The sequence below is a fragment of the Cygnus olor genome, chromosome 1 (genome assembly GCF_009769625.2).
Source record: "Cygnus olor isolate bCygOlo1 chromosome 1, bCygOlo1.pri.v2, whole genome shotgun sequence".
In the NCBI taxonomy this organism is placed as follows: domain Eukaryota; kingdom Metazoa; phylum Chordata; class Aves; order Anseriformes; family Anatidae; genus Cygnus; species Cygnus olor.
In genome coordinates, this window is record NC_049169.1 from 76,039,548 (window position 1) to 76,051,925 (window position 12,378).

Genomic DNA, 12,378 nt, shown 5'->3' on the forward strand with positions numbered 1-12,378 from the left:
CAGACCTCAGCTTCACACAGCCCTGTGCAGGGGCTTTGAGCAAGGGCTGGGGCTGCTGAAAAGATCAGTCCGGAGGTGAGCCTTGAACGCATGACTTTGTGGTCCAACCTGCCTGATTTTGTGATTCTTTGTCTAACAAAAAGAAAGCCTGTGGGCTTTTAGTTGTGAAACTCCAGAAGATTTCTACAGTGCAGTATTCAAATCATAATTTAAAAAATACTTACCAGTTGGACAAATTTGTCTGGGTTCCCTGGGGACTACAACTTGAATTATTATGTTATCTTGGCCTCTAGTGCCCCACATTTTTGGCTCTGCTATCAAAACTTGGAGATACAAAGACTGCTTAAAACAGAAGTTCCTTGAACATGCAGAAAATAACATATTATTTTTTTTGCCTCAGTCCCAAAAGCAGCTGAACCCTTTCCCTCTGAAATTGTCCTTGCTAATTAACTGAGGCACACCCTTGCTGTGAGAAATTTCAGTTTGAATTGCTAACATTTGGCAATAAGCAGCTGAGAACAACGTTGTGTAATGGGTTTAGAGTTTTACTAGCTCCTACCTGTACCATGGTACTGCAGTCTACGTGCATGTATTCAAACAGCTCAGTCTGCTGTGGGGAGTGATGAGGGGATGCTCCCCAATAGTACTTGCAACATGTGGACCAAGGCAAACACACTGTGCCAGAAAGCAGTCAGTAGCTAAGAAGCCTCACCAAACAGGTGAAAGTGGGCATGGTGTCTCTGCAGTTTACAAATATAAGCAGATTTAGCTCTTGTACCACCACCTCCAGCAAGGTGTTGAGTTACAGAGAAGTGAAACAACTTACCCAGAATCACACAGGAAGCTTCTGGCTGAGCTAGGAACTGAAGTGTGCACTGAGTGAGGCCTGTTAAGGTGCTTAAACCTCCAAAACCATTCTTTCGCTCCTATTCACAACAATTAATCTAACTGGAAGTAAGACAGGTCTCCAAAGTCTAAAGCACTATTGGGTTATAGCTGCTGAAGCTCACGCTATTTAATCTGTGGGAGAGATCTCAGTTAAAAGCAGCGTATTGACAGAGCGAAGGATATCTTTATGCATTCCCTGAAGAATATATGATAGTGAAACAAAATTCCAGGAATGTGTGAAAACAGTTTATTTTATAGCCCTTCAAATGATAATGAATTAGGGTTTAGAAAAACCAGAGGGAAAGAAAACCTGCTTGAATGATGAAACCTTTTGTCTAATACACTTTGTAATTACCTCTGCTGAGTATTGTTTTAACAGAATGCCATGACAAAAATTGCTAGGTGGGCAATAAGAAAAGGAAATGGGATTTCATTTCTTGCACACAGTATAGAACAGAACTATGTATTTAAGTCAGTTTTTTTTTTTAATATTTAAAATGCTTCCTCAAATATAGCGTGCTGGGTTAGTTAGTCTTACAGTATGCTGACATTAAAATGGGAGAAAAGCCCTATTAAATATGTCAGTAGAATAAAAGATGCAAGTAGTCTAAAATCTTATCCACTAAAAAAATGGTCCTGGTAATCTCAATTAAAACAAATGCAAGGATCATTAATCCATGAAATAGATTTTAAATTTGCATTAACTTGGTTTTGTATCTTTAGAACAATGCCTCCAAGCTCTTGCTGGCTATTATGGAAAGCAGGCATGACAGTGAGAATGCGGAAAGAATCCTTTTCAACATGAGACCAAGGGAACTGGTGAGAAAACTTCTGAATATTCATAAATCTTTTGGCTGAAAAAAATCTGTCATTAAAACATTTCAAAATGATCTGCATCTAGGTTGAAGAGTGTTGGCGGCATATAGTGACACAATGTATCAGGATAGTACTAATTCACAAAAGTACTTTAAAAGGATCAAGCATGCATGATTTCAGTCTTTACGACTTCATTATTTTTATCCATTCCAAGCACTTTTCTGTAATTGTTTCTTAACTAAATTATCATACTCTGGTAGACTGTCTTCAAGTACCCTTTGTCATGGGCTGGGAAATTAAGCTTGTACAGTTTGTGAAACAGTGCTAACAGAAATGTGTGCATGTGCATTTATATATACGTCTCATGAACAAACAACAAAAGTTACAGTTATTGCTGTGTTTTGGAATAGGTGTGATACTTGTATAGGTCTCCAAGAATGTTAAATAGATTGGAAGTCTGGAGAAATTGTTTCCAAACAAATGGACCATGTAACAACAGTGACTGGAAAACCTGTTTTGTGGGGAGATCTGTGGGCATCAGCAGGATCAGGCCCTTTCTGGGGAATGGAGGATTTTTCCCCTTTTTTGGAATTACCCCAGCGCCCTGCCCAGATCTGTATCTTCCTTTCCTTTTTGGCTTAATTTTTTTTTTTCTGTTAAACTATAAGGAGAGCTCTGAGTTGCATTGCAGCCTGCTCTATCCACAGAGGGATCGCGCCTGCACTGTAAGTGCCAAAAGGCACTACCTGTGCTACCTGTTGATCTGTCTTTAAAACATCTGTGAAAATACCTTCTCAAAAAGACTCAACATTCCTGTTCCTTTCTCATGGTTGCAGTTTTGCTGACAAGAAGTGTAGCAGTTTGGAGCTTCATAAATACTTCAAGCTCTTCTTTATTCAGAAAGTGTTTCCCAGACTGCTCACTCTTCTTTTAGAACTGCAGGGCACCCATCCAAGCTTGGGCTGAACAAAGTGAATGTGTTCAAACACTGTGTGCTTTTTGAATGACAGTTATTTAATCTCTCCTTGGTTCGGCTTGTGTTGCAGGTGGATGTGATGAAGAATGCATATAACCAAGGCCTAGAATGTGACCATGAGGAGGAGAATGGAGATGATGGCATCTCCCCAAAAGATGTTGGCCATAATATCTATATTTTGGCACATCAGGTATGTCTTTACTTGTTGTGCAACTGCTTCCAGAAAAGTGTTAAATGCTTGAATTCCACACAAAACTTGTCTGATCAAAAATCCTTTCTTGTGATTTCTGCCTCACGTTTGTGTACAACATGATCTTAGCTGGAAAGCTGCTGATAGCAGGACAAGTAAGCAGTCCCATTGTAAGAGTAGGCCCTCTGAGGAATTTGGTAGGCACTATTTGTGTGAAATAATAATGTAGAGCAAAGCAATTAATGTACACATAGCTTTGTCTTTCTTTAACAGATCATATATATCAATCAAATCATAAATCAAGTTATTATTTCTATATTCTAATTAGTAGCTTCAGTAGTGGTATCAAGTGAACTTGAATTGAAAAGATTGACATTATTTTAGATATATTAATTACTCAGCCAATAAGAATAATTGGCCTCTTTACTGTTGTCTCCATCTGTATTATGTTGTAGTGCCCTCAAGCTTTTTCTGATCACTTTTTCTTCTCTCATGGAAAAGATAGAATGTACGCTGATGGTTTTTGTTTAATGAGATACTCATTTTTCAGAGCAGTTGGTATCAAAAATAGCTTCTTCATTTTTCAATCACATTAAGAGATTTGAATGAAAGATTTTTTTAATCAAAAAAGTAAAGACCACATATTTCTTGATTATATCATAAATGATAGCATTTGGTATTTCAGAAGGGGATGTGTTTTTGTGTTTTTAAAAAATGTTTTTACTAAGTAAGAAGAGATAAATAGAAATAAAGGGAGTGTTCTTTATTATTATACTTGTTAAGTGTTTTCTGTTTATTCATTATACTTAAGTGTTTTTAGGAATTAAATACTTAATGGAAAAAGAAAGGAAAGCAATCTTTAGTTACACTAGTATTATGCAATGTTTCTTTCAAGCAAGGAATGGAAAAAATCTCTGAATTATGCTCACGTGCTTGCAGAACATTTAAGGAAGTTTTATTATTATGTTGTTGTTATGGATGACCATGCTCAACTCTTGTTTTGTATGTAGGTCTGTACATAAGATACCCATCAAAGATCACAGTACTTTTGGAAAGTGTTTGTAGCTTCTTACATTATATGACTATTTACTCCATGTATCAATGCTTATAATGAAAATTTAAATGTCTGCCAAATCAAAATGTCAGTATTTTATGTCTTCTGCTTACAGCTTTTGTTAAATGACTTAGCAGCGTTCATGTCAATGGCAAATAAATTTTGGGGAGTAGAATACAGACCTAAAACCATCTATGTAGTGACTGCTGGGGTCATTTTATCAGAGAGGTCACTACTAAGGGTACGCTAGTTAGCTGAGGTGTAGAGTGAATTCTGTCCCTAGACAAGAAGCTCATGAACCCCTCCATAGCTGTTCCAAATGCTTCATCTGTAGTGGGTGTTTTGGTTGTGTAAGGCTCATGGCAGCAATTTACTGTGGTACTTCTCATTCTGTAGAATTAAATAGCATGATTGGCTCTGTATGCTGTAAAAAATTACCATCTTTTTACAAAAATTACTGTTTTCATCATCTTTCCATAATACAGTGCATGTGTCTGTTTACAATGGCTTTGCAGCCATGTCAAGCCCCATATCAAAACAGAGCAATGGAAGGGCAGGCAATCTGGGGACCTTCCCCCTCCTCTGCTAATGAAAAGCTATGATTCTTGGCACAGAACTGCTGATCCTTGACCCCAAACTCTTTCCACATGTGCCCTTTTACTTGTTTGCGGATGGGCAGGATGTAAACTTGATCCCTCCTCAATAAAGCCATTGTTGCTGGGCTCCTTTTCTGGTTCCACTCTAACTGCCCTCTTCTGCTTTGCTGTGTCTGAGGGGCTTATTGGTGTCTGGGCTTTCCACTCAGCTTAGCCAACCTAATTTACATAACATGTATTTGCTGTACTCCTTACAGTTCCACAGTCCATCTGACTTTGTTTTTTTCCTACAACCAGCATGGATCTTCAGTCACTTTCCTGACACTTGCATGTGACCACTTGCTCTAGTTACAGCTTTTTGGTCCCTCTGTATTAGCAGAATCAAGACCAAGAGTTCCTCTTTTGCTGTTAGAGCCCTCAAACACAGACAGTTTATTTTGGGGAGCCTAGACTTTCAGTTTTTGTCGTTGCACTTTTCAGGGCTCTGGTGGGTTCTGCATTTTGCCACCACTACATCCTTCCTTGCCCTTCCTGTGGCTGATTTTACCAGAAGCAAAAGGCATTCTTGTAAATGTTTGACCCACAGTGCACAGAAACTTTTAAATATGTCACAGGCAAGGCTGAGATTTCTGTTATTAAATATCCTTTACACCCTCTCAGCCTCTACCCCAAATGCACATGCAGGCACATGTATGCACGTGCATACACACACACACACACAGGCAGACAGAGATAGCCTGGGACACAATGGTAAGATATTGACTGTTAAATATGCCATGTCATAACAGTTACCACTTCTCTTCCAAATCTTTCTCTGTCCTCTTTCCCTTTACATTTTCATCCTTCTCCAGCCTGCCACATGCAGTAGCTGTGCTGCTCACCTTGCACTGGCTTCAGGGCTGTCCGGATACTGCTGTTCCCTACTTTTCCTGTTCAATGTATTATGAGCAGAGAATGGAGCAGCACTAAAAGAACTGAATCATCTATGAGGAACTTACCCTAAATTGTACCTTCACTCTGCAGCCTGGCTTTAGGGCAGGGACTCATTCCAGATGTAGCTCTTCTGCAGCCTCAAGCACAAGCTGGTGCATGAGGTTACATCCTGGAAAAATAAGCCTGTTATTGCTAAAGACTGGTCACAATTCTCTTGAAAATCCATGGAGAAGATTTTTTTTCTTTGTCTTGTTCAAATGTCATGTTCAGAGCCAATACCTTGAACTTGACATTCCTAATTTCTTACAGTAGTCTCGAGTGAATACCAGTGGTATGTTACAGATAGTTCCATTGGTTCTTATACCTCTTCTTTTCAAGCTTCAGTCAAGAGTAGTTGCTGTGGTGTTTTTATTGCTGTCCTATTTAAAAGATCCTGTTAAAGCAGGCTATGCTATGTTTTGCAAAGCTAGGAAGGCCATCGTCAAAGAGACTTTGTCTTGATGTGATGTCTCTGTAGAGTTTACAAAAGCTTTTGACATAGTAGCACACAACACTGGAATACTTAGTCTAATGCTTCTGCACTAGAGGTGAATAGGAGAATCAAGTTTTTAAATGGCTACAAAAATGAAATCTTAAAAGGCCAAATAAATCCTCTGGCTTTTCAGATGACTGCTTGAGCTTCCAAGCTGTTAGTTATAAAAAAGTATTTCAGCAGTTTGTAAACTAAAAAAGCTCTATAGGAGTTAGTAGTATTTCTGTGAAGTTCATGACCCCTTTACATTTACTATAAAATAAGAAAATGCAGTAGTTATAACCACAGGCTTCTATAGATTGCATGCATGTATATATGTACTTCTGTTAAGAACATATACTTTAGAGTGTTTCTCTGTGTTTTTCTGCTAGTTGCAAACTCTCTAAATCAGGCATGAAGCCCTAGCTAATGCACTGTACCTTTCAGCAGGAGCGTATTCATGAGGCTCAGAGAACATTAAATAAATTTACATAGCTTCTAGTCAGCTTGCAGCTTGGGAAGAATGCACTTTCATCTGCCTGTAGAACTGTGTAGACATGTCCTTGATCTAGAAGGATGTGAGTATGTAAGCAGTAGGGAAGCAAATTATGGTACTACAACAAAATGTTCAGTGCCTTGTGACTATCCATCTGGTTCCCAAAGCTTTTACGGGAGTATGGAAGTATTGACCTAGTGTGGCATCCCTTTCATGATGCATGTTCTGAGACTCTCAGATGAGCAAAATGTTTACGCAAATGCTTAATTTTAAGCACATGCTTAAATGCCTTGCTGGAGAAGGAGCATAGGTCTTGAAACTCCACAGTACATTGTACACAGTACACAGTACATTCAGCCTCGAGCTGAATAGGAGGGGTTTTTATGAGGTTAAGCTAAAATTTTACTAAAATCTCAAGGGAGTACCAAAACTACTTACATAAATATGATAATTTTCTAATGGCCCTAAGACTTACTGAAAAAACATTTCTTCCACCCTATAAAGCTAGAAGAAATTGACACTGCTTGTTGATATCAATGCAGGTATATGGCATAAATAAACACAAGCTTAATCTAGTTTATATTCTGATAAACTAACATCGTTGGAAGTTCCCTTTCATTGATAAATTCTTAAAAGCAAACGGGTAAAGGAAGCAGGATTTTGCTGTGATTTGTAAGGTTCTTGCTGCATGTACTACTAAGTATACTGTAGCAACTGGAGATGTCATACTCCTTCCCTTCGGGTGCTAATTTTAAATGTACTGAGCAAAATAAGTCATTCAGCCATATATGTTTTCTTTATAAAGTACGTTAATAGCAAAATCAATATTTCTTTATCAAATGTGACAAACTTTATAGAAGTAATCTTACTGCCATGTTTACTTCATGTAGTATACTGCATACTGGTGTATGCACGTGAAGAATATTTGCTAACTAGGTAATTTTTAATTGACAATATTACTGGTAATAATTAATGGCATGGATTTATAGTTTGGAAGTACTAATGCACTACAGGCTGTATTTTTTATTTTTAGAAGTTAGGGATTTTTTTGACACCTGACATAGGATTTGTTTGATAATGAGACTTGCATACAATATACTCACTAAGGAGAAAGTTAAGACAGTTTTTTTTTGTTTGTTTTTTTTTGTATTTTTAAAGGTAGCTGTCCAAATACGTAAATTTCTATGAAGCACAAAGCTTTTGTTTCTGTGGCTTTCTGTTTATCATGCTGTCTATACCTTCCACTTTATTTTCTGCATCAACGCTGTGCCTAGAACCATGTGCATATGGGCACTTACATGCTACGGCAGAACAGATAAATGACGATAATAACAGTAATTCTGGAAGTATTTAAAGAATTAGCTTTGGCTTTTATAGGTTTTGGAGCAGTTAAAAGCTTTAGTTAATTTTCTTTCCCCCTCTCTTAGAATAGGTGATATTACCCAGTTTTAGAGATGAAGACACCAAGCCAGAAGTAGGTGTAGACAGCAAGTCATTTAGCCATCATGGGACGAGAAGACAGCTTGCTCGATCCCCAGTGCTTTTCTTTAACTGCTACACTGGTTTTCCTCCTATGCTCACTTGATCCCAGCTACTTTACTAATGAGGAAAATTGGCATTTAATGGGTAATACAGTTGACAGTTGAGAAGTGCATAATCACTGAGCACATCAGTACGCCAAGAGCCTTATAAAGAGATCGTGCTAAAGTATATATTTCAAATAAAGTTTCTTGTGCTGCTAATATTATGGATTGTTTGGATTGTTGAGACCGGAAGAGCTTTCATAGTATAGTTGATACAACTGGGGGAGGGGAGAGAGGAGTATTGGAAGGCTTAGAGGTTTTTTTATGTGTAGTTATTTTTGGTGTTGTAGTGTGAAGCAGCTGTTGACTTTCCTTCACTTGGCTGTATTTTAACATTTAGATAGATGACCTTAGACCCTTGTTACTCCTTTTCTCTTGTGTGTCTGTATGTGTGCACACAGAATAAAATACATTTATTAGAATATGTGCTATAAGTTAAATGTGAATTCTCATATGCTTCTGTTTGTCTTGATCTGCATACAATTCAAGTCAGGACAAAGGATTTCATGGCAAGACCTTGCTTGAAACGATGTGAACAGATTTTCCATGCTTTAATATCTGGGGAGCACGAGAATTATTACTGTGAATATGTTCCTCTAGATAGGAGATAGGATCACTGCCTGTAGCTTGTCCTTTGGTATGAAAATCCAAAGCTTTCTGAACTGGTAGGGTTGTCCCAGGCAGAAAAACAGTATTCTGCATAAGGAAGTGTGACTGTAGTAAGGGATAAATTTAGGGTGAAATGTGACTGTTCAAAAAGAAATGTTGATGAAGACAGAATGAAGAAGACAGAAATTATTTACTTAATAGCATGCATTTCCAAGCACCTTCTGTAAGCAAAGAAACACCTGGAACGCTGTTCAGGGTAGGGAATAGATGGAACCAGTTACAACCCCTGCATTCTGCAGAGGGCATTAATTGGCTAAAACAATAGCATCGTGGTTATACTATGGAAAAAGTGGAAACAGGATCCAAGTGGAAAAGTCTTGTAAGAACGTTCTTTCCCCTTCCCCCTGTATGGTGTTGTTAGGGGTCCATAACATTTACCTAAAAGAGATCTCCCTTTCCTTATGGGAACTGTGAGTTCCCAGATCACTTTGCTCTAAAAGATAGGCTTATCCTCATCCAGTTGGGAAGTACCTTTTAGCTCCAGCAAGGATCTGCCAGAAGAGCTGAGATCTTGCAACCGCATTGTTCAGTGAATTTTTAAGTCTGCTGATCAACATTGCCTCTTTTTGCCCATCCTCCGGTAGACGCCTTTGCTCAAAAACAGCCCCATAAGCCTCTATCTTTACAAAGCATTAGGTTTTGCCTAGGTTCTACAGACAAAGATTTTAAGTTGATTCTCTTCCAAGAACAGAATAGCTTGGTTCATTTGGATTTCTATAAATCTCTGATTGGTGCAGTCTAGAGAAGTGGTGCCTTCAGTGTGCTAGAGCAGGATTTTGGAAAAAAAGACCTAAATACAAAAAGGTCTGAATTTGTCTGGTGTAAATGGATGTACTGTACCAGTATCACTGGTTATATTGAGTGGATATATAGATCAGTCAGGTTTTGTTATAGCAAGGAAAATTTTCAAATTTTGCAGCTGATGTGAGCAATCTCTCACGGAACAGTTGTCAGGTATTCCTAGAGATAGCCTTCCCAGGCATCTGATGGCACTTGATGAAAAATATATACTTAAATAAACGGGGCTACCTTTTGAATTCAGAGGATTATCAGACCTGTCCTTCATGATAAACCTGTCCTTCTGTCCTTCAGGATGAATAGCTCTGAGTTAGTGCCATAACGATGCTTTCCTTGTGCAGGACAGGTAAAATTTTTAGATCTCAAGGATGCATTTTATTGCAAGGCTTTGCTGAGGTTTGTAGCTTTTCATTTTCTTTTTTTTGTTATTTTGCGTCTCTCTCTTAACAGCAAAGCTCTTGCTGATAGCAGTGCCAAAACAAGGGGCTAATGGGGACCAGTCCCAGAAATCGTGACTGTCAGGGGACTCGTATCCTTGGCTGCCAGACCTGAAACTTCTCATAGAACTTTTATGCTCCACATGTTGTTTTGTAGTTATCAACCTGATGAGACAGGCTATGGCATCAAAATGACACCGGCTAATTAAATGTCAGCAGAATCAGAAGCTGTTGCAAGGCTTTTACACTTAGATTGAAACAGAAACCAATGACGCACATCACCCTCCTTGCGGCTCATTAGGATGGTATATAACTCTACCTTTAGCCAGCTGTAGTATAGAGAGACAGTATGGAAGCTGCTACAGGGGCTTGACGCTAATGAGCACCTGAAACATTAAACAAATGTCTGTGGCTGTTGTTAGGTCTCAGGTTAAAACCTTGGCAACTTGTTCTTCGTTGTTAGGTCTCAGGTTAAAACCTTGGCAACTTGTCCTTCGATATTTTATTTTTCTTCCCTTCTTGGAAGCATTTTCCTCAGAATCCTGTCATGACTTTGACAGGGATCTATATGGGGACCTCTGTTTCCCTCTAGAGTCCTGTTGACTTGGGTTACTAGGAGCTGCTGGGATTCAGGCTAGGTGTAGGCTGGTCACAAAGGTTTTAGGTTATTTTCTACAGCTCTAGAGTTAAGATCAAGTATGTATTATACATATATGTATGTTTTATTATATATAATATTAATGAGGTATGTATCCTGTTTGGCTGTGGTGACTGTGCATTTCACTAATGTACAGGTGGCCTTAATATTTCTTTTTTTATCGGGTTTCTTCTTCTGTCTTTAACTTTTTTAATCCTGTGTCTTTATGTTTTGTGGTTTACAAGATTTTTGTCATTGGGAAATATGTTGTATTGGTGTTAGGGCCCAAATGTTAAACCAGAAGAAATATATTTTCTTTGTTGAATATCTGTGTTGTGAAATCTTCACATTAGTCTGTAGTTTTACTCTGAAAATTGCCTGTAGGAGAATGACATAGTCTTATTTAAGACATTTTCTGCTCTCAGGCTCCATTTACACTCCTGTATTAGTAATAAACATACTACCTTTTCATTGCTGTCTGAAACAGCACGGGCTGGGGAGAATTACTTTAATTCCCTTTGGTTCTTTATCGCCAGCAGGCCAGTTACTTAGCTTCCCATTTTAAGAATGGGTCTTCACTTACCCATATCCTCAACTAGTATACATAGGACTGTCTCCACTGAAGGTAGACAAGTGATACTCATTTACACTAGTAGAGAACTTGACCTGTTGTCCTCAAACCTTACACCTATCTTAGAGCTTCCTACTTGCATCTTCCATACACAGTCTTCATTAGATGATAGATGGGCCAAAAAGAGCACAGCTTGACTTAAAGCTTTTCAATTGAGTTTACATGAAGGAGTGTTAAGTAGAAATAAAAATAATTTTATTTGTAACCAGTAAGTTCGATCCACAAGCCAGTCAGAGACAATAAATGTGGAGCCACACAGTGCCATCTTTACCAAGTCACTCTTCAAATTAGACTACACTTTCAGTTGCCCTCAGCTGCAAAATTGTCTGCTCAGAAATGTATGTAATGTAGCCACTTACTTTGTTCAGATTGCTGCGAACACCCCTTGTTAAGAAAGCTGTATTACACAAAGTATTGAATTGTAATAGTCTACTGTAGGTGAAGGCTTGCTCTGGCAGAACTGAGGCTTTTCCATTAAAGGTGACCTTCAGATGAACCAAAGTGCTCTTTTTCTTATATATAAAGCACAACTAAGGTATTTTACTCTGAGCTAGGAGGAGCTTGCTTTGTTTGTTTTGAAGGGCAGTGAGGGTAGCCTTGGAAATACCATGAAAGTGAAGTCTGGTCTTATTTAATATTATCAGAGCAGTTCTAATAGACCTCAGATATCTGCATGGTGAAATCCTACACCTTAATTAAAAACAGGGGGGGACGTCGTCTCTAACAAAGACATACTTTTTTAGCCTTCTCAATTGTTCAGTAGTCATTGAAGTAATTACAGGTTAACAAAAATAAAGAGCATTAATCAGAATGTCAAAATATGTCTGTTCCTCACAGTTGCTCAGTTTTAATTCTCATCTCCTCTGATGTCATAATTTAATTAGGTATCTCAGTCATCATAGAGTTTTCTAGAATAGACAAGATCTGAATTTGTAATCTGCAAACAGGCAGATCTACCTCAGTTGCCGCCTTCTTCATTTAAACTTACTTAACAAGCACAGAAAAATAAAAATGAGGTCCACTTTGCACTTTTTAGATGGCAGCTTTAAGAGTTACTGATTAAAAGCATCCATCTCTGAAAAGAAAACAGTTTCTCTGCTGTTATGTATTGGCAACGATTTTCAGAATTTGTTTTATGAATGGTCTGTGGCAGCCTTAAATGA

At 38.2% G+C, this 12,378-nt stretch overlaps 1 protein-coding gene across 5 annotated transcripts in view; it reads left to right on the top strand.

Moving 5' to 3' along the window:
- ITPR2 (inositol 1,4,5-trisphosphate receptor type 2) overlaps positions 1–12,378 on the top strand; it is a 268,838-nt gene that overhangs the window by 197,753 nt on the left and 58,707 nt on the right. For all 5 annotated transcript variants that reach the window (XR_005816274.1, XM_040545169.1, XM_040545170.1 and 2 more), the window contains 2 exons: positions 1,612–1,707; positions 2,751–2,870. Coding sequence is in view for 4 of the 5 variants with exons in the window: in XM_040545169.1 (XP_040401103.1) it covers positions 1,612–1,707; positions 2,751–2,870 (216 nt within the window). In the remaining variant the exon portion in view is untranslated. The remainder of the gene's footprint in view (positions 1–1,611; positions 1,708–2,750; positions 2,871–12,378) is intronic.